We start from the raw sequence: 15,262 nt of genomic DNA, 5'->3' as shown, positions 1-15,262 counted from the left end.
GTAACTTACCTAAACGAGTGTGAACCGCCCTGTCAGAGAGATCAGATTTGAGCAATGAGGCTTGTAATGTGAACAGTTTTTAGGGAGCCAAAAGTGATTCTTCTGTGGCATCATACAAATAGCTTTTCTTGACACCTTTATTTTTAGAGTGTAGTTGAAGAGGAGAGTGGACCGAAAGGCAGAAGCAGTCATTTTCTTGGCATAAGAGAGGCATGCTCTTGAACTATCGGTCAATCAGAGAGTTGGTCTTTCACTGTGCTGTGTGTGTTTTTTCTCAGACTCTGACGGTGCTGGTTAAGAGTGGGATGGAGGTCCAGCCGTGTCCGGTTAAGGTTCTGGACACCGACACCATCACTCAGGTGAAGGACAAGATTCTGGACCAGATCTATAAAGGAGCTCCTTTTTCACAGAGGCCCTCTGCTGACTCACTGGACCTGGGTACTAAACACCTATCAGTTCTTTATCTTAACAGAATATGCGAAATGTGTCTCACTGATGCACTTAATATTAAGGCAGTCAAACTGGTCATGATTACTCTCTCTCTCTGTGTGTGTGTGTGTGTGTGTGTGTGTGTGTGTATTATTTTAGTATCGACTTTTATCTCTGGGGTCTTCTCAAACAACAGCTAGTTAAAAGAATTGGAGGATTACCTCATTACTAATTGAAGTAGTGGGACCTTTATTCAAACCTTAAAGGTTTATGTTCAAGTTACATTTTATTTGTTATCATGCTGTTGTGCCCTTTGGAGCTGTTTTTTGACCCTGTCAAGCACATTTTGCCGTTTGCGGAAACAAATGAGGACAATAGACCCTTTTTTTTACATCCATATTCTATGTAGCAGAAGTGGTCATTTTCAGAGAGGAGCAAACTTGTTCAGAGTTAAATTGAAAATGGGCAGCTGACACCTGTTCAGCACTGAATGGGCGAGTTGTAAAGATAAAAAGAAGGTCGAAAGCTAACTGTCATCAGGAAAGAGTATCTAGCATTACCTGTAAATACAATAAAACCAGTACCTTAGTTAATTGATTATGGGGCAGATTTTCAAAGCGAGGCACTAATTATTGACATCGTACTGACACTTTGTGCTGATGAGGCAGCCAGTTTACTGGGTTATCTACTCTGAACGTCCGTACAAATGAAAACAGGTGCAAATTTGTAGTTAACATGATCAGTGCAGCTCACATGCGTTTAGTATAAAAGCCTGTTTGCACTAGATAGGATAAATAAAGTGTTTTAATTAATCTTCTCAGGTTCAAACTTTCACTCATTAGGTCAGAATGACTTGTTTCATAGTATTTTGACCTAGTGAGTCAGAATAAAGAGCAACTAGAAAAAAAACGAATACTTGCTGAGAATTTTTGAGAAAATGAGACATTTAATTTGTCAGAAATTAAAGGATTTTTTTCTTTGCTCTTTTGAAACATTCATATTTGGCTTTGCATATAATGACTCATGTGGAAGTGTGAAAAGGATCTATTTAAAACCAGTTACAAGACTTCCCCACACCGTCAGGCAAGCAGTCAGACAAAACTGTATAGGCTTTTTAAGCAGACTGCAGGTATAATTGCACATAGGTGAATTTGCCCATTTATTGTTATGTGCATATTCTATACTCTTGTGCGTCCTGTACAGCATCAGACATTTTTATATTTTCTATTAGTATTTTTAGTGTATTTTGGTTTTGTTTATTATATTTCTTTGAGTCACTCCACACACCCTTATGTGTGAAAACATACTTGAACGACTCTGGCTGTTTGGTAACCATAATGTCTGTAATTCATTCCAGAATGTGCCATTACTTGTTTTACTTTTGCAGAGTGGCGCTCGGGTCAGGCGGGTCACCTGACTCTGTCCGATGATGATGTCACTGCCATTGTGCAGGGTCACTGGAAAAGGCTCAACACTTTACAGCACTACAAGGTGAGTCTCATCTCACCTGGCGGAGCACTAATGCTGACTTCAAGTGCTCATAATTCCCACTCATCAGTGTGTAATTATGAGTATTAGAGTGGCTCATTTGCAAGTTATTCATTTATTATTTTTGTCAGAAAAGCGTTTTCCTTTTTTCTTTTTTTAGTGTTTCTCTTCATCAGATATGGTGTTCTTTTTTCCCCCAGAAAACTAAAAGTGCCTCTACTTTCTTTCCCTCTGGGGAAAATTAATTCTTTTTAGATGAATAATAAATTTCTCAAACACTGAATCAGATTTTCCTGCATGTTTACATTCATGAGTCATTCTAGCATTCCCACCCTTTTTAATTAGAACCTGGGGTGCCTTTCATGGCAGCAGTTCACAAACACACCGTAATTCGTTTAGCTTGTCATGTTAGGAGGTTTTTAGATGCAATTGTAACTGATCTGATCTCCTCTTTCCATCTGTTTCCCATCTCCTCAGGTGCCAGATGGAGCCACGGTGGCACTTATCCCACGTTCACAGAGTTCTGGTGTCATGGGCATCAATCAAATCTACCAGACTGGAGAAAGTAAGATTCACGCCCTTTAAAACTAGAACATGATTGATCTGTTACAGTTCTGCAGGCCTCAGCCAGTACGGTTTCATGTTGTCCCTGCTCTAACAGCCCGAATAAGCACATGACTGGAATACTCCTGAATTAGAAACCGCCTACAACTTATTGTCCTCATTAAAGGCCGAACCCTATTGGTAGGCAAAAGATAACCAACACCATTCATATGGCCAGCACGTGAACAACACACAGCGCAGAGCCAAGCACACTGATATAGATTCAGTGGAACAAAACTGTTGTCACTTATTGAATTTATTATGTTTGGTATCATTTAATTCTTCACAAACTCGCTGTTTTCCAGTTGTATGAGAAACTGGCTAGGTTAGCACCGTTAGCTGAGGTAAATGATTAGCATTTGTCTCTTTATCTTTGATTTGGATGATTTTTCCCAATTTTCTCCCCAATTTAGTCATATTCAGTTCCTCTCAATAGTTAGGACACACCCAGTCACACAATACCACCAGCACTAGGAGGACGCAGGCTAGCACTGGCTTCTTTCGAGACCTCTGAAACGCCACTGTATCTCTTGGAACTGCCGCTAGCGCAGCATCATTGGAGAGCTGAACACGCTCTGAGGAAAGCACCAACTGCCAGTTTTGTCACATCAGCTAGCATCACGCTGAACGATGTCGGGGAGAAAGGGGGGCCGTCCGAAACCACCCGGAGAGAGCAAGGCCAGTTGTGCCGTCTTAGACTCCCGGCCATGGACGGCGGTAGCATCACCAGAGATCGAATCCACAATCTATTAATGACAGGGCTAACGCTTAGACGGTTGTGCCAGGCATTCTGGCGTGTGTGTTCTGATTCTATTGAATTTAATGCGGTAATAGAGAGATGCTGAGCTCAGAGACAGTTCATATCAAATGTGACTGAAATGCCTGTGCCTACTAGCTAAGCTAAGTTTGAGAAGTTTGTAATGCAATTTTTGTATTTCTTGTCTTTAGCAGTCCCCATTGGAGAGTTACTGGCAGCTGGCTGTGCTTTGAGTAGTTATGACAGTATTATTTGCTATTAAGGAACAAAATTTGACAGAATAATTAAATTATCATTGCGCTAAATTGGTGGAACTTTAGTTATTAAAGTGTCAGTCCTGTCAACCACAATGAATTGCTTGACTACATTTATTTAACTGTTGAAATACGTACAATAAAGCACACAGTGGCCCTTAATCATCAAAGTTGTGTAAAAAAGAGTGGAAATTTGACTGTGTCTTTTTCTGATTCATGAAATATGAAATAGTGCACAAATGATGAATCAACTTCAGTGCATGAGATCATGCACCAGCCTACCAGTACCTCATTTACATATGATTTACTTAAAGCATGCCCTAATTCCTGCAGATGTTTCTGTAGGGCGCTAATAAAACAACAGCATTCAGCAGCTAGTGAACCAGTGGCTGCCCTCGTAGGTGGAGTTTGAGCAAACATGTTACTGAATAAACCAAAACTACAACAACTGGAAGGAACAAATGTGAAATAAACGAAATATTTAAATTTTATAAGACTGTATAGGATGTGATTTTGTCATGTGATTTTATTCCTAATATAATGCATTTAAACAAAACTGTTGCTGATATTTACATACGTCTACTTTACGATCTGATTTAACGTGCGCTGCTTTGATGAATAAGGGCCAGTGTTACCTTTGTTTTCTCAGCCTTGTTTTTTTGTGGTTGCTATAGAGACACCCATGCTAGAAGGGGGAGAGGAGGAGGGTCTTCGTCTCTGGCACCTGGTAAAATCCAGTGAAGAGCCTGAAATTCCCAAACACAGAAAGAGCAGCATGAGAGAGAGGGAGCGTGCTAAAGCCATCCCTGAGATCTATCTCACGCGTCTGCTCTCCATGAAGGTAACTCGAATGCTCATTAATGCAGAAATACATATCAGATGCACCTAAACACAATCATGCATGTACAATCACTGAGCACTTTACAAATTACACATTGCACTTATTGCCTATTTTATCAGCTCCACGTACTGTATAGTTGCACTTTGTGGTTCTCCAGCTACAGACTGTAGTCCATCTGTTTCTCTGCATACTTTGTCAGCCCCCCCTTTACTGTTCTTCAGTGGTCAGGACCCCCACAGGACCATTACAGAGCAGGTACTATTTGGGTGGCGGATCATTCTCAGCACAGCAGTGACAGTGATGTAGTGATGGCATGTTAGTGCATGTTGTGGCAGTAAGAAAGGATCAGACACAACACACACTAACTACCACCACCATGTCAGTGTCACTGCAGTGCTGAGAATGATCCGCCACCCAAATAATACAAGCTCTGTAATGGTCCCATGGGGGTCCTGACCACTGAAGAACAGGGTAACAAAGTATCAGAGAAACAGATGGACTACAGTCTGTAACTGTAGAACCACAAAGTGCACCTGTAGAGTAAATGGACAATGAGTGTAGAAACAAGCTGATGTTCCTAATAAAGTGCTCAGTGAATGTATTAATGCATCAACATGAATGAGACTGCCACTGATCTATAGTTTCAAATAAAAATGTAATTTAGTCTCAACCAATCTCTAAAATGCTCTCCCAGCTCTTAAAGTGTGTTTATTCTTGGTTTAGGGCACACTGCAGAAGTTTGTGGATGATGTGTTTGTGGCCATCCTGAGCACCAAGCGTCCTCCTCCCATCGCTGTCAGGTTTTTCTTCGACTTCCTGGACGACATGGCGGAGAAGCATGGCATCGATGACCCAGAGACTGTACACATATGGAAGACTAACAGGTAGACAGTGTTGGTTCTTTTAGTGACACGCATTTAATTACACAAAACTTCAAAATGGACATTATCAGTTTTTCAGAGTTTCTGGATCATTTAATTGCTGAGATGGAAACAAAGTCATTCAGAGTGTTTTGATGTGACACTTTTAGACTAAGATTTCTTTATAGTGGTGGTCATAGGAACTAGTCTTATATATCACATATATCAGCATGTTTCATTTTTTTTATTACAGGCAAAGTGCATTCAGCCTGGGCATTAGGCTCTGGACCCAAATGCAAATGTACAGAGTTCAGTGTTTCTATACACTTTTCACACATGAGGTAATCTCATGTGTCATAACCTGTTTTGCCCATCATTAAACCACAAATTTATCACTTTTTTGGACCCAAAATAAATTCAACCCATTTAAAAGGTCTAGTTGTCTTTTTTGTATCTAATCATTAAAAAGGCCAAGCTGCATCCCTGGTTCCCAGCACCTCCCTATCAAACACCTGTTTATACACTGGCCTCCTTGTGGCTTAAGGTTCAAAGGGTTCACTTGAAGGCCTCCACTGTTTAGAAAAGTTCTAGTATTTTCCAACACACAGATAAAGTCTTGGGGGCTTTGCTGTCTTGTGTATTTTTTTTAATGTCCTATGTATGTATCTTTTATAAACCCATGTCTGTGGGACCCATTTTAAATATTCACCGAAGGAAAAAATATGTGATTTATTATATTATATATTATTTCAACCTCAGATTCATTATCATTTGCTCATTTTCTGAGAAGAACATACAAAATAACTCATTCAGTGTCTTCACACTGGCCACCTCCCACACGTTTATATTACACATGTGGTGTTGGGAGGTGCTGTGTCCTTTACTCTGTTCTCCTGCCAGATGGCCTGCTGTTAGTGTGTATGTCTGTGTGTATGTGTGTGAGGGTGGACAACATGGACAGGCTGCTGACTGGCTACAGCTGCTAAAGGAAAACCCTACACTGGACACTTGTGATATTTTAAACATCTGGTGTTTTTAGATAAATTGCTGTGACTGTATTGATTTTAAAAAACAATAATTCAATTCAAACAATAAACAAAAAGTTACTCAAGACCACTGAGTAACAAACACATCAACACCACACAAGAGTTAATGGTGTTCTTTTTATTCATCTTGTTTGATTATTATGTTAGAAATTTTCATTTTATTCCATCAGCTGTGTGGCCTTATAACACCCATCCTATACCCGTCTGCCATGAATGGGTTTTAAAAATATTTTGTAGGCCAAAATTTTATCTCCATAAAAAAGTAACATGTCAGGCAGTAATCATAACCATTTTATGTCCTTTCGCTTTCTGCGAAGGAGCTTTTAGAGGCATTGAACACTTCTGATGTTTTCTCTCACTATTTCTTTCTCTCTCTCTCCCCCCAGCTTACCTCTGCGTTTCTGGGTGAACATCCTGAAGAACCCTCAGTTTGTGTTTGACGTGCAGGTGACTGACAGCGTGGATGCTGTTCTCTCAGTCATCGCTCAGACCTTCATTGACTCCTGCACCACCTCCGAGCACAAAGTGGGCCGGGTCAGTAAGCTAATTAACCTCTGACACTGGGTCATTTTTAATTAACCTCACAACAACCGCCTCCCTCAGTGATCTCTCAGTGGACCATTACGGCTCAGTGAGCAGAGAGAAAGAGTGTGGGGGAAGCTAGTACTGCTGTATATGTGATATTGCCTTAGATTTCTCAGGTGTTTTACAGTCAGCTTACTGATATCTGATGCTCCCTCCTCCCTATTTAACTGCATTAGAAAGTAAAAGGTAAAACTGCTCCTGAATGTATTAAGTGTGAAATACAAGACCATGTTTTCAGCTGAAGGTGAATCAGTTGTTTTCTCCTGTTGTCGTTTAGGACTCGCCTGTTAATAAGCTGCTGTATGCCAGAGAAATACCTCGATACAAGCAGCTAGTGGAGAGGTGAGGCAAGCACCAGCATATAGCAGGCTTCTTACATCTCCTCACTCAGACAGTGACTTACTGTTTATTTGCTGAATTTAACATATTGGGGAAAAAATGTGGTCTGTGCAAATGTTAAAATCATCCAGTAAATTGAAACTGTACAATACAATTAGTAGAAAAAATGTATATATCAGTTTGTTCCTCGCAGAAAACAAAACTTGTTTATCTGTAAGTAAAACAGAGAAATCGGAAGTTCAAACTAAGAAAAAAATCACTAATTAATAACAAGAACAGACACAATTATTAACCATAATATTACCATAATAATGCAGTTTATTGATGACAAAAAAACACAGTAAAATAAGTTGCTGAAGTTATGGGTGTTTATAGATGTTACCAAGATGATACTATAAGTAAAAACTGCCCTGCTGAGCACTTTTAAAATTAGGATCCAGCACTAAAACAAGAATAAAAATGGAAAATCTTTCCCACATGGGAAGCTCATAACTGAAATCATAGAGGTCTTGTTTAGGGCTTGGTATCAGAGTTGAATACTTTTTATGGTAGTCACTGAATTATTTCAGTACTATGTTTCAGAAATTAACTGGTCTTACCAGTATCATTGAGCCAATAAGCATGCTTGCTTGCAAAATCTAGACTACATTATGTAGGCATAGTATGAACATAAGTGCTTCTTGATTAATCTGCAGTCAGTATATTCACCCACTTCCAGCAGCTCACACTCATTCTGGTTTAAACCACACCTATTTTTGATTGGTAATTTAAAAGGTCTCAAGAATCAGTGCTGAAATCAAGGTCTTAACATTGATGTTGGTGTTGAAAAATGTCAGTGTTCTGATGTAGGTTTTTGTCTCTGCTGTAGGTACTACAGTGACATTCATAGTGCCGCTTCTGGGTGCTATCAGGAGATGAACTCCATGCTTACTGAGTTATCTGGGGTGAGTGTCAACATTTACTTATTTAAACTATGTAATGATCACATTTTCCTATGTGTAACAGCAGTATTGCATTGTGAATATGTTGTGGTTGTAATTAGACTAATATGTAATTAGACTAATCCCCAATATGTAATTAGACTAATCCCCATCCTAAACCTTAACCCTGTTTCTAAACCTGACCTTAGTGCTAAATCCTAACCCTATCTACCATGTGTTAAACACAAGGCCAGATCAGGCCTGTAGCATAATCCTGTCTGGCCTGCAAAATTATTTTCATTTTCCATCAATATTAGCCCGTTTCACAACACTTTGCACTACAGTCCCCAGCATGCGCTGCAGGATAATGTGCATAATGTCATGTAGCCTATTGTAATGCACATAATGTTGTGTATTGTAGCCTATTTATACATGAATTATTATAATTTTGAATATTTCAAGTATTTATTATGTAATATTTCAAGGTTCAGTACAGCTGCTTTTATTTTGATGTTGATGTTTTGGTGCATTAAAAAAAAAACATTGGTCATCTCAGGTTGTAGTGATACCAACAGCAATTTAACAATCAAATAAAAATACAGACTTTCTCTGGCCCACAGATTTATAGAGGTTTTTAATATGGCCTATTTAGTGGTTGAATTTAACACCCCTGCTCTAACTCTCTTGAGACTCAGATGTTTTGTTAATAATTTGAACATCTGTAGATTATCTATAGACAGCTTTCCAAATAAAGCAGGACCCCTTTTTTCATTGATTTATTTTTTAACTGATGTATTTTCAGAGCTTTGCTTCGGAGATGAACAGCTTGGTGGCTTTGCACGAGTTGTACAAGTACATCAACAAATATTATGATCAGGTCAGTGAGAAGGGCCGGGGTTCCAGAGGAACAGACCCTTGCATAATGAGAATGGATTCATTTGCTGCCGGGTATAATTATGTGTCCACTAAGTGGTTCTGTGTTTTTGTGCGTGCTTTGCGTGCAGATTATCATGGCTTTAGAGGAAGATGCCGCCGGGCAGAAAATGCAGTTAGCCTACCGGCTGCAGCAGGTTGCCGCCCTGGTGGAGAACAAAGTCACTGACCTTTGACCCAGTGGAGAGTCTTCGACGAGCCTGTCACAGCCGGGAGAAGCTCGGTGCTGTGTGAAATCTGACCAGAGAAATCCTGCGCCCACTTCCTGAAACAGACTTCACATCCACCTTTTGGGAATTCTTAACAAAAGGGAACAAGGTGACAGATTAGCTGTTAAGGTGGGAGGGTGTTAAAAAGCACAGGGTGTGAAATAAAATAGCACAAAGTGAGCTTTTTTCTGATAAGCACACTGAACCTTTTTTTTTCTACTAATGTCACATGCTGTTCAGTGCTAGCACTGATGCATCTGATGTGCAAATGTACGTGTATGGTTTCTTCTGTGGCTATAAATCGATTGCATTTCATTTACAACATTTCTTTGATTCCGAATGCCTACCCTACGCCTGCTCTTAGTAGCGTTATTAAAATAGCTGTTGCATGATTTATGACATGTAGAAGGAATATTTTGTGCTTTTCAGTTGAGCGATATGGAATATTAATTGGGTTTTTTTTTTACGTTGATCGTTTTAAATTGCAGATTATATTCAGTCATATCTAATCGCGAATAATGAGCACAAGTGCCATAACACGCCAAACAGCACCGCACAAGGTGTGTATGTGTGTACGCATCTGTGGTATGTGAGTGCGTGTATCTGGTCTTAATTACATCATTTTCTGTGGTGAGGAACTGCCTCAAATTGCTGTTTTTATCAGGAGGGTTTATTTTAATGAATCCACTGGAAGAAGAGACTGCAGTCAGGAAATGAAACTGAACACATTTCTTTAATCCCACAATGTCTGAAATGACAAAGACATTAATAGAAAATTCAACATTTAACAAAATACAAACCCAGTTCTAGAAAAGTTGGGACATTATGTGAAATGCAAAATTAAATCAAATTAATTTACATACAGGACAAAGCATTTAATTGTGCGGCTAACGATTTATATAAGTGGATTACAAAAGATCTGCTTTCATTTTGTGTGTTTAGTCCCCAAATTCACATGTCCCCACTTTCTTGGAATTAGGTTTGTACTTCATTGTTGCTGCACGGAGTTTGTACTCCTGCTGTGCTTCCTTCTTTACCTGATAAAAATGATTGGATGGGATATGCCATTAAAATGCCGTCAGTGACTGCGTCAATGTGTTAAAAGATCTTACAGTACAGTGCAAAAGTCAGAGACCACCATTCACCAATTTAATTTCCAGTCAAAACAGCCATCAAGTACAAGTTGTAATTTTTTAGGAGGTATTTCTGAGGAGATTATCCATTTTCTCCATTTTCTAAGCCGCTTCTCCGTCAGGGTCGCGGGGGGATGCTGGAGCCTATCCCAGCAGGGCGGAAGGCAGGATACACCCTGGACAGGTCGCCAGTCCATCGCAGGGCTTTCTGCTGTCTGAACAAAACCTTATATCTCCAAAACTGCAACTTTACAGGAAAAGGAAAAACATGCTTTATTTTTAGTGTAAGTCAATAGAACCAGAATTTTTTCCAAGTAATTTTGGGCCATTTCTTTTGGTCCATTCATCATAAAATTTACATCAGGCATTTTCAAATAATGGCAAAAACTGAAAAACAGCAGAAGTAGAGATTCAAGGTTTTGTTCCAACAGCAGCAGTATATGTAATATATGAGAGAGAGAGAGAGAGAGAGAGAGAGAGAGAGAGAGAGAGAGAGAGAGAGAGATGAGACTCCTAACAAATGTGTAAGACCAGGTATATTTACAAATCAAACAAAGAAGATGCTAGTTTTCTCTAAACAATGGACTGACCACCCCAGAGTCCACCCTCAGCATCACTGAATATGTTTGGGATTATTTGTAAATGCAACCAAAGTCTAAGCCTGAACTTTGGAGGTGTGGAAAAATATCCCTGCAGATTATTATAATGTGCTTCAGTGTAATTTAGCTAAATATGAAAAATTTTTACTCAAAGGCCATTGAAATGGAAATGAAGTACATGAAAGGGGCGTCTGACTTTTGCACAGTACTGTATGCGATTGCTGCTTAGACTTAAAAGAAAAGATCAAATGTATATTACATGTGTAAAATGTAAAAAATCCTGGGTGTAAGCGACATCTCTGAAAAGGCACAGAGGCGTGATTTCATGAAGCTGAACTGTAATGTATTTTGCCTCAGATGTAGCTAGAAGAGATGAGGACAGTTACTGGATGGACGCATTAACAGCCTGCGCAGAACTGGATATAGGCTGTAGGCGGGGCATGGAGATGTTTATAAACGGGTGAGCACGCGATTGGCTATTGGGGCGAAGACCGGAGCCAGTCAACTTTGTTGCTTGGTTACACTGATGTAAAAAGAGCAGCAGTTGTCCTGGAAACTTGTTTAGATCAGACACTGAATAGAAACTAACTTATTTGTACTGTAAATAGCGCTTATTTATACACGACTACCAAATGTGCCTTCTTTGTAACCTTTTATAATGACTACCAATTACAGTATACAAGCTTGACGTTATTTGCCAAATAGAGAGGAGAACGGAGCTACAGCTGTTAGCTGTGTGGATTTGGAAAGAAAAGGGCTGGCCTGGACAGATTCTGCCATTCACACCACTGTTTCTTCTTATTTTCATCTTCTTCACTGGATAAATAGCACAATTTGTCACAGTATCTGTCTCAGGGCCACAGCTACCCTTCCTGGCAATTTCAGTATTCCTGTATTCTTTGTATAGACTTCTGTTTAACAGGGCTTTCCACCTGCTTCAGTTCTAGAGCTCGAACTTCAATCTGACTTGTTTTGGTGTTCTAGGTGATGCTAGTGTACATAGAAATTATTTTAGTATCACAATTGGACTGTAACGTTTGTGAATTCTTTCTTGTGTTTTTTGAATTTCTGTCTCAATTTGTTTTTTTTTTGTTTTGTTTTTTTTGCCTGTAGCACTTTGCGTTTACACTCTTGCCTTTCCTTTCCTTTAGAAATCATTGTTAGTGTGTTTCCTGATTGTGTGAAAGGAGTGTGTGCCCATATTCAGGCACTTTTGTTTAAGCTGAGTGACTGAATATGTTGGGCAGTGAATAAAAAATATGTCTATATGTACTGCTGGACTGTGCAGTCTTATATTGAAGAGGAATTTCACTGATTTTTAAAAAAAGTAAATATAATTCATTCTAATTAATGAAATGGTTGAGATGTAAACAAAATCATTTAGAGTGGTTTGATGTGAAATGCTCAGGTTGAGAACAATTTACTGAGTCAGAATCATTCTCATTGGTGGTGATAAGAAGCAGACGTCCTGCCTTTAAAAACTACATCCCATAAAGTTATTACATGGAATGGGGTTATGAATACGCTGCCTGATGCATAAGATGTTGTTTAATACATTTTGTTAAAGGTTTTGCCCTAAAATGCATCGTTTAAGCTATGAAGTGTGGAGAAGTTGAACACCCCCAGTCAAAGTTTTGTGGATTTTCTAGGTTAAAATAAGTTCACACATCCTCTACAGAGAACTGAAATATGTCGTTTTTCTGCAAATTTCAGAGCACAATTTCAGTTTATTTGCTGAATTGAACATATTGACAAAGAATAAAACATATTAAATATGCCATAACCTTAGTACATACCACATTTTATGTTTAATTTTGCCCCAATCTGTTAAAATCAGCAGATAAAGACTAATTATGCATTAAAATGTGCAGACGTGTGTTCTCAGTAGAGGATGTGTTCAATTACTTACACTCAGAAAATCAACAAAACATGTCATTTGAGCAGGTCCCCCAAACTTTTGCACATTCCTGTACATGTAGGGTACTGTAAGGCAAAAAAGTCCCCAAAAGAAAACACTTTTTTTTTAGCTTTACCACTATTTTATCATTACATGTGACAACTCAGACATGTTGTAGGTTTTGGATAGTAAATAAATTCCAGCCCCTGGAGTCTAACTGCACCTAACTCGTTTCAGCACAGCTGTTAACAGCTTTCTCTGTTAACCCAGGTTCAGACACTCAAGCTACAATTAATCTATGATAAATGATGAGTGATGACAAGCAGTCAGTGATTTGAAACAGGAGTCATCGAGCAGCTTATTTTTCAAAAAAGGAAAAATAAACAACACTATGTGAATATGCAGAAAGTAAAGCGTAGTGAAACGTATAATGATATAACGTATAATAGTGCCACAATGAGTGTGTTTACATGCACTCAATATTCCGATCGTAATCGGATTTCTGCAGTTATCAGATTTTTCAAATGGTCATGTAAACAGCACACTCTGATTTCTTAGATCAGAGTAAGACCTAGAAATCTGATAAAGAGGCTGGATTTTTGTTCAGTAATCAGATTTGTGGTGCATACAAACTCTTACTCTGATTTCTTTCGGATTTCTCAGCCCTGGCATGCCTGAAAACAGGCTGCTGTGCTGGAGATAAGTAAGCAGCGAGATGCAGCAAAACACCTTTGCAGTGATGCTGAAACTGACTACCTGCGTGACAATATGAAGGATTTAAATATTCTTCATTTTTTAGATTGTGTTCATATTTTCAGGTAAAGTGGTGTGATGCTTAGACAAAAGCCGCAGCATGAAGTTTGAGTTTTATGTTATGTTTACGTCACATAGTCATTCTCTGAGTTTATTGGCTGGTTGCAAAGCAGAAATCTGATTACTGCCTGACTGCCTAGACCTGGAGTTCTGACTACTCAAGTGCATGTAATCATGTTGATCAGATTACTGACTGCAGTTTTCAGATTATTACATGCATGTAAATGTGTACTTAATGGAGTAGTAATTGCTTTGTATTCTTAATACCTACATAGTATGATTGTTTCCTTCACATGAAGCTGCAAATGTCACAAAGAAAAAACAGTGACCCTAAAAGCACCAGGTGGGGGGGGGGTCCACCTCTGTCCCTGATTTGGCCGGAAGCTCAGCCCTGATTGGTGTAAGACCTCTGAAATCTGACGCTTAACCTGCCCTGGAGCAGGTTAGGCCTGCAGTATAAGTTGTCATAGTGATGTAGCCGGTAAACCGATCCACCATTGTGAGACACAAAAGGTTAGAAGGATCTAAGCCCCAGGTTAGCTGGCTAAGATTCCTGTCACCCCCATAATGAACCATTTCCCATCAGACCACTCTGGATCAGTGAACCGTTTCACGTTTCGCATCAAACTACACTGAATTATGGAGAAATGTTGAATGATCAGTGGGATTCCCCTCTAATGCAAGATACTGCTGATGACTGAAAGCTTTTATCCATGTTAGAGTCCCTACTTTAGGGGCTGCTTTTGGAAAATATGAAGACAATTTGTAAGCCTGTATTTATTTAGTTTGTGTAATTTAGAAATATCAGGGTTTGTCATACTAATGTTGAAGTATATCCGCAAGGATTGGGTGCACTAGAGTGTAATTTATAAACAGCAGGACAATATTACAACCCTCAAAAGATAGAAGGGTTATTTGTGTGTTTGTTAGCCTGAATTTGAATGTGTTCAGCTTCTCATTGTAGTCTTAATTATTATAAACTTATGCATGCTCAATTGATGGGCTGAGTCGATTGGCTGTTTTTGTTTGTTTGTTTGTTTGTTTTGGTTGCTGGGCGCATGACGCTTGTGTCTGTGGTTCTCCACTGGCCTAATCTGAGTGTATGCATATGAATGTGAAGTGTGAAGTGTGTGTGTATGTGTTAGCGAGCCCTTGTGTATGGCGGCGAGGCAACAGTCTGCGGACCTCCTGTAGCAACACAGCTTTTCTCCGAGAGAAAACAGACTCATCCGAGCCCAGTTCTCTCCTCTTCGTACTGTCTGTGGTACTCAGTGTCGCGCCAAATGTGCAGTACTGTTCTTCACCGTGTTCCACCAGAGCAACAGCAGAAGGACTGTTTGAATGGTGTTTGTGGAGCCTTTGCCAATCGCCATATTTTACAGTTTTTATACAAGGGAAAAAATATGGAAATTTTCTAATAGAATTGGGGTTAAAAAAAACCTGAACTTAGGCCCGTTCTAAACTTTAATTCTCTTTTGTATTTGTATTGGGTATAGTTTGCTAACAGCTGTGTATATGTGCCTGTAAATATTATAAAGAACTTTTTTTTTCTTTTT

General features: G+C 39.2%; 1 protein-coding gene across 5 annotated transcripts in view; it reads left to right on the top strand.

Moving 5' to 3' along the window:
• Positions 1-10,583, top strand: part of plxnb3 (plexin B3) — a 152,827-nt gene extending 142,244 nt beyond the window's left edge. For all 5 annotated transcript variants that reach the window (XM_017719454.2, XM_017719453.2, XM_017719452.2 and 2 more), the window contains exons 26-35: positions 279-438; positions 1,817-1,920; positions 2,395-2,482; positions 4,206-4,372; positions 5,096-5,256; positions 6,665-6,812; positions 7,141-7,205; positions 8,071-8,146; positions 8,925-8,999; positions 9,127-10,583. In XM_017719454.2, coding sequence (XP_017574943.2) covers positions 279-438; positions 1,817-1,920; positions 2,395-2,482; positions 4,206-4,372; positions 5,096-5,256; positions 6,665-6,812; positions 7,141-7,205; positions 8,071-8,146; positions 8,925-8,999; positions 9,127-9,231 — 1,149 coding nt within the window. In that variant the 3' untranslated portion in view covers positions 9,232-10,583. The remainder of the gene's footprint in view (positions 1-278; positions 439-1,816; positions 1,921-2,394; positions 2,483-4,205; positions 4,373-5,095; positions 5,257-6,664; positions 6,813-7,140; positions 7,206-8,070; positions 8,147-8,924; positions 9,000-9,126) is intronic.
• The last annotated feature ends 4,679 nt before the right edge of the window (positions 10,584-15,262 follow it).

This window comes from Pygocentrus nattereri, chromosome 28 (genome assembly GCF_015220715.1).
Source record: "Pygocentrus nattereri isolate fPygNat1 chromosome 28, fPygNat1.pri, whole genome shotgun sequence".
In the NCBI taxonomy this organism is placed as follows: Eukaryota; Metazoa; Chordata; class Actinopteri; order Characiformes; family Serrasalmidae; genus Pygocentrus; species Pygocentrus nattereri.
Note: the sequence above shows the minus strand (reverse complement) of the source record. Positions and strands in the feature narration are given on the sequence as shown.